Genomic DNA, 6608 nt, shown 5'->3' on the forward strand with positions numbered 1-6608 from the left:
AACCTACCTAGTTTTCTATGCTAAGTCTCTTAGTAGGATCACCATTTTCTAGGCTAGACCTAATCTAGGAAGCCTAAGTGGTGATCCTAACCTTTGGCCTTGAGACTTAGCACATGGCTGTGATCCGTATGTACCAACCACCCTTTGACCCATTCATGGTCACGAGGTTGTGTCCTGGCTCTCTGGCGCTGACACCCCTCGGCGTTTTACCCTAGGGTGGTGGTACTCACCGGATTCCTAACCCTGCTCATCACGTCCCATGGTGAAGAGCAGGTCGCCTATTCCTGTAACTAAGCCGCCTTTTCACCACTAGCAGCAGCGGGCGAGGCCCTTCAAAGCATGCTGCAGGCGACTTAGTTCTAGGTATCCTAAACATTGACTAAATAAAACCACCCCAATATAATATGTTTATTTTCCAACATTATTTACAAATATAAGACATCTTAACTTATTGTTAAGGTACACATTAAACTTAAACAACATAACACTTATACGTACATAAATCACAGTAAAACATGGCACATAATAATTAAATAATAACATCTTATCTTAATCTAAACATAATATTACTACATAAAACAAGTAAACAAGACACTTAAAGTTACGAAATATTTACAATTCAAGTAAGGAAACCGGTGCGCGCCTAACTGTGGATGGCTCTACCTGCCACTACTTGAGACCCCCGTGTCCGAGGGTCTATGTTTCGCTCGCCGCGCGTAGTCCGTCGCCGACAGTCTCCCCCTCGTGCGTAGCACCGTCCTCCTGGCTCGGCGACTCTCCCGGCGCCTCCACCAGCACCACCAGACGCGTAGCAGGCCGTCGTAGCACGCCGCCCTTGGTTGTCACGTCCACGATGCGCGTTCTGCCGTCTGGACCAGGATACACGGCCGCGACCTTGCCGCGCGGCCAAGTGCACCGTGGAAGAGTGCCGTCGACAATGAGCACTACGTCGCCCACGCGCAGATCTGTAGCGCAGGCTCTCCCGCTGATCTTCCTCGGTAGTAGCGTGGGTAGGTACTCCCGCAACCACCTTTGCCAAAAGTGGTCGGCAAGGCGTTGCGTAGTACGCCAGGTGTGGCGTCCCACTAGCTCGCTGTCTGTGAAGCTCCCGATGCGTGCTCCACCACAAGAGCGCCCGATGAGGAAATGGTTTGGCGTCAGCGCTCTTCTTGCCAATCCGCGGCCAAGTGAGTGAGTGGCCGCGAATTGACGACGTGCTCTGCTTCCAAGAGGAGGGTAAGTAGGACCTCCTCTTTGGGATGTCGTTCCTTCAGCGTGGCGTCTAGCGCTGCCTTGATCGAGCGCACTAAACGCTCCCATGCTCCCCCCATGTGAGGAGCGCCAGGTGGGATGAATTTCCATTGTAGACCCAGCTTAGCGGCTTCGTCGGTGATGTCAGGCTGCAGTGCAGCCATCGTGTCTTGCAGCTCCTTGTTGGCCCCCACGAAGTTGGTGCCGTTATCACTATAGATAACGGGCATGCCGCGTCGCGCCGCGAAGCGTCGCAACGCCAGGATCATGCTGTCTGTTGACAGCGATGACACCAGCTCCATGTGCACGGCCCTTGTGGTGAGGCACGTGAAGAGTGCGCCCCATCGTTTTTCGGTGCGTCGGCCCACGGTGATCACCATGGGGCCGAAGTAATCGACGCCGGTGAAAGGGTGGCACCCATGCGCCAGCCTCTCCGCAGGTAGGTTGCCCGTTGGTAGCGCGTGGGCTGCGCTCTCCGCAGCTTGCACCACTGGCAGTGGTGCTGCACAGCACGCAGCGCTGCCCGTAGCCCGAGGATCCAGTAGTGTTGCCTTAGTTCGTTCATCACCGTGGCGTGATTCGCGTGATTGAACCGGTGATGGTAATGCGCCACGATGAGGCGCGCCACCTGGTGGCGCCCGTCGAGCACCAGTGGACGCCTGTATGCAAGGCTGACGCCTTGCACAGCGTCGATGCGGCCGCGCAGCTTGATGACGCCGTCCTCGAGCACCACGTCAAGGCGACGCAGCTGGCTGCCTCGCTCCAGCTGATGCTGCAGCCGGAGGTTGCGCAGGTCGTCTGCGAAGCTGTCGTGCTGGCTGCGCGCCAGCAGTAGCAGCTCCGCCCGTCGCAGCAGCTCTGCGTCGAGTGGCACGAAGCGCGTGCTAGGCGCCTGTGCGGTGGGTGGCGCCCGGGTAGGCGCCCGCTTCGGGCCCGCCTTGCGCCAGGCGGTCGTGGCAGGCGTGCACATGCACGCGTCGTCGGCACAGTTGCGTGAATGCAGCACGCGCGCTGTCGCGCGCAGCAAGCGCGTCCAGGCGCTGAAGCGCGCCGGGTCGGTGTTGTGTGCACGACGCTCTGCACCGTTGCTACCGCGTCGACTGCTCTCTCTTCGCCGGTCGGCTCGGTCTTAAATGACCGCCTGGCCGGCCATTTGTCCTCGCTATAGGCAAGGAAGTCGGGACCTGTGAACCAACGGTGATTAGCATTGAAGTGTTCGGGGACGTCGCGCATCGCGTCGTCGGCGGGGTTAAGTGCGGTCGGCACCCAGCGCCATTCTTGTGGGCGCGTTGATTCTTCAATTTCGGCCAGCCGATGAGCAACGAACATCTTAAACGTCCGCGGGTCCGTCTTTATCCACGACAATACAACGCTGGAGTCTGTCCAGTAGACCTTTCGCTCGACTTGCAAATCTAGTTCCTCTTCTACCGAGCGCGCCAACCTGCTCCCAAGTAGTGCCGCCTGCAGTTCTAGTCTCGGTACCGACACGGGTTTCAACGGTGTGACTCTGACTTTAGCTGCCACCAGCCGCGTGAGGTTTCTGCCGTCTGCAGTACTGGTCCGCCAATACACTGCAGCTGCATACGCCTGCTCACTTGCATCTGTGAACGTATGCAGCTCCCCTTCTGTGCAGTGTGGCGCCAGGCACCTAGGAATCTGTAAGTCCTGTAGAACCTTCACGTCTTGCAGGTACTTTCTCCAGGCGACGTCCTCTCGATTCTCGATCTGCTGGTCCCATGACACTCCGCTGCGCCATATGTCTTGTAGTAGTTTTTTTCCCTGTATTAAAACAGGAGACGCTAATCCTAATGGGTCAAAAGTCGACATTACTGCGCTGGTTACCTCTCTCTTAGTGGGCGTGCGTATGCCCGACGCTATGTCCTGCGGTGTGTTGCGCAGGTTAGCCCTGAAACCTAATTTGTCTGAAGTTGTAAACCAGCGCAGACCCAGCGTCTTCTCTTCCTTCTCACCCAGGTCCACTTCCGTTTTTACAGCGCTGTTCGTGTCGATTAACTCATGCAGGAGCCCCGGTTTATTAGACGCCCACCCACGCAATTCAAAACAAGCCTTCTTGTGTATCATATTTACTTGCGACGTCACACTTATGAACTCTGTTTCTGAATGAAAACTGTGCAAATAGTCGTCCATATAATGATTGTTTATTATTGCCTCAGCCGCGGCGGGGTATTCTGTAGCGTGTTCTAATGCGTTTTTGTTTTTCACATATATCGCTGTGCTTGGCGACGACGTCGCCCCGAATATGACCGAAGTCATTCTATATTGAGTGGGCGTTACCTCTCTATTGTCGCCTCGCCATAAGAAGCGTAGACTGTCGCGGTCCTTTTCTCTTATTTTTATTTGTAAAAACATTTCCTTAATATCGGCCGCGACAGCGTACGGTCCGCGTCTGAATTTCAATAAAACACCGAATAACGATTTTAATAAGTCCGGGCCCGGCAACAATGCATCATTTAGGCTAACGCCACGCGACCTGGCGGCTGCGTCGAAAACTATTCTTATTTTCTTTTTTACCGGGTGCGTCACCGCGAAATGAGGTAAGTACCACTGCTTATCATTTTTTATCTCATCAGCGCATGTCGGCGCCTTTTCTGCGTAACCGTTTGTTATGAGGTGGTCGATTTGCGCAGAGTATTCTTTCTTTAAATGACTATCTTTATCTAATTTGCGCTCTACATTTTTCAATCTATTAAAAGCAGATGCGTAACTCTCCGGCATACACTTGACGTCGCGTTTCCACAATAGGCCGGCCTCAAACCGCCCGTCTTCTAGTCTTGTGCACGTACTTTCCAATATGTCAGTGGCCTGTGCCTCTATATCTGTGGACGGCCGTCTAGGTGTCACGCCTAATGATTCTATATCGAAGTGACGTTTAATTGTCTCGTGCATTTCTTCATCTTTATTAACTAAATGTGATATCGTGTTGATGAAGTTTACCGGGCGTGCTGCGCCCGCGTCGGTTCCGTGCAGCACCCAGCCTAGGTTAGTACGCGACGCCACTGGTTCACCCGGCTGACCTCGCCTGACCTCTCGAGTTACTATGAGGTGCCAATTGTCTTGGCCAATCAGGAGCCGTGGTGACTCGGGTGTATAACATAATTCATGTACAAGTTTGCTCAAATGTTTACATGCACTAATTCTATTTTTATCAATATACTGCGGCGCCAGCTTTAAATTATCCATGGTTCTAACGCGCTCTAGAAGTCGTTTCGTATTTTGGTGAACGCCTCGAATTTTAACATTTAATTTTTCAGATTCTAAATGCCTTATTAATCGACCGCCTACTGTTTCTATTAATAATTCCTCCTTTTCGCCGTTAGCGCCTATCTCTGTCGCCACCTCGGCGTCTAACAGTGAGACGGTAGAGCCTTCATCCAATAAAGCCATTATCTTTTTAGAACCCGTGCGCCCATAGATTTCAACCGGAATCATCTTTAAATATGCGCGTGTAGTGCACATAGTGTGCACAGGTGCGACCACGTTAGTTGAAATTTCCTTAACTTTCTCGTCGTGCGCACCTTTATTATCACTGTGAAGTAACTTGTGATGCCAACGTTTACATATTCGACACGGCGGCTTCCTGCATGAGCTTTTTCTATGTCTGTCTTTCAGACACTTGAAACATATGTTCGACTTTTTGACAGCTTCCCAGCGGTCATCGACTGACATCTTTAGAAAGTTGCGACACTCGTGCAGCGCGTGATCATTATCAGTGTTATTGCAAAGTGGACATACCTGGTTCCTTTTCGTGTTCCTGTTATCACTGCAATCCATGTGGTTTGTGCACTGTCGTTGCACTCGGTTATCACTGCAATCCATGTGGTTTGTGCACTGTCGTTGCACTCGGCGAACACTGACATTTTCACTATTGGCGAACGCACCGCACTTGTCCGCTTCTTTGTTCAAGAACTCACTGATCATTGTCAAGTCGGAAAGCTCACTGCAGTCCGCACCTTCATGGTAATCGTACCATCGAAACTTTAACACTGTGGGCAACTTGTCAACAATCTGTTTTACCATTTCGGGCGAGCACAAATACTGTGGCCTTTTCAGACCTTTTATTGCCGCAACACTATTGTTTACTTGGCTCGCAAACACACATATGTCCCGCGGGTTATCACTAATTCGTTGTAACGCACGCACTTTTTCTAACTCCGCGAGCACTAGCGCCTCTGGGCGGCCGAATCTCCTCTTGAGCGCGAGGATGACGTCACCTGGTGCCGCCTCGGAGTACAGTAGACTCTTGATGGAGTCCCGGGCTGCCCCTCGTATAGCGCGTCGCAGGCGCGCCATATTCTGCGCCTCGTTGAATAGGGGCGCCGTATCTTCGTAGACAACCCGGAAGGCCGTCCACTCGCTGCTGCTGCCGTCGAACATCGGTAGTTCGTGAAGATACTTTGGCGGTGCCGTTGCTGCGCCGCTCCTCCCGAAGGCGTCCCTTAGGGCGGCGGCGAGCGTCTGCACCTCCATCGACGCGCTTCCCGATGCGGCCTCTTCCTTGGCCGTGACTTGCTGCACCTTCTTGGCCGGTCGTTCGGGCTTTTCCGCCGCGCTCTTCTCTGGCGCCGTCCTTAAGGACTGAGGTCTGGATCCAATCCTGGACCTGGGCGGTCTCTTCGTTGTCTACTTCCAAATCTGAGTCGTCATCTTCACACTGTGCGAGTTCTAGGCGCACGCGGGCTAGTTTAGTCGCCGCCTGGGCAGCTTCCAGCTCCAGACGCGCGAGTTCTTCCCTTGCTTCTAGTTCGCGGCGCCTTGCTGCTGAACTCGTTGACTTGACGCTTCTTGGCCGACGACCTGCGCCCGCCGGCTTCTTCGAGGTGGCCTCTTCCTCCCCGACTTCCGGCGTTTGGTGTGGCGCCTTCTTGGCAGTCGCTTTTTTCTGACGCGACGCTGCCGTTGTCACGGTCGTATCCGTGGTGGCCGTAGTCTCCGTCAACGTTGTCGCTGACGTTTCTTCCGTTCCCGTTGTACCGGTGGACGCCGTCGCGGACGACGCCTCTTCCGACGTCGCTCCCCCCGTGGCCGATGAGGGTGCTTCTTCATCCTGGCGCGTTGGCGGCCGCACCGGCACGCTCTTTTGCGACCTGGTAACTGGCATGTTAAGTTCTTCGATTGCAGGATCCGGCTCGAAGGACCAGCTGTTATCGCCACCCGAAGATAGTAGTCGGCGGCGGGGACAGTCTCCCCAGTTGATGCGACGCGAAGAAGATGTTAAAGCGCCGGTTACGCCGCACCCCGCGCACCCTGCCTGTGCGCTGAAGAACTTGACACGAAGTCACACAGATACGCCTTCTCGGGATCAGGATTTCAGGAATAAAACACGAGCATTTCTTGGT

At 53.8% G+C, this 6608-nt stretch overlaps 1 protein-coding gene across 1 annotated transcript; it reads right to left on the bottom strand.

Moving 5' to 3' along the window:
* Positions 1-1624: 1624 nt before the first annotated feature.
* LOC126056227 (uncharacterized) lies at positions 1625-6370 on the bottom strand. The gene is made up of 3 exons (XM_064036636.1): positions 5925-6370; positions 2448-5866; positions 1625-2328 (listed from the first exon to the last, which is right to left on the bottom strand). Exons 1-3 carry the CDS (start codon positions 6368-6370, stop codon positions 1625-1627), a joined length of 4569 nt encoding a protein of 1522 aa, XP_063892706.1.
* Between the last annotated feature and the right edge of the window lie 238 nt (positions 6371-6608).

Source organism: Helicoverpa armigera, chromosome 10, assembly GCF_030705265.1.
Source record: "Helicoverpa armigera isolate CAAS_96S chromosome 10, ASM3070526v1, whole genome shotgun sequence".
Classification (NCBI taxonomy): domain Eukaryota; kingdom Metazoa; phylum Arthropoda; class Insecta; order Lepidoptera; family Noctuidae; genus Helicoverpa; species Helicoverpa armigera.

Coding starts and splice junctions, on each gene's coding strand:
- LOC126056227 (XM_064036636.1), bottom strand. CDS start 6,370: ATGCCAGTTACCAGGTCGCAAAAGAGCGTGCCGGTGCGGCCGCCAACG. Junction 5,867..5,924: donor GTGCGCCTAGAACTCGCACA/GTGTGAAGATGA, acceptor GCCCAGGTCCAG/GATTGGATCCAGACCTCAGT. Junction 2,329..2,447: donor ACACTTCAATGCTAATCACC/GTTGGTTCACAG, acceptor GCAACGGTGCAG/AGCGTCGTGCACACAACACC.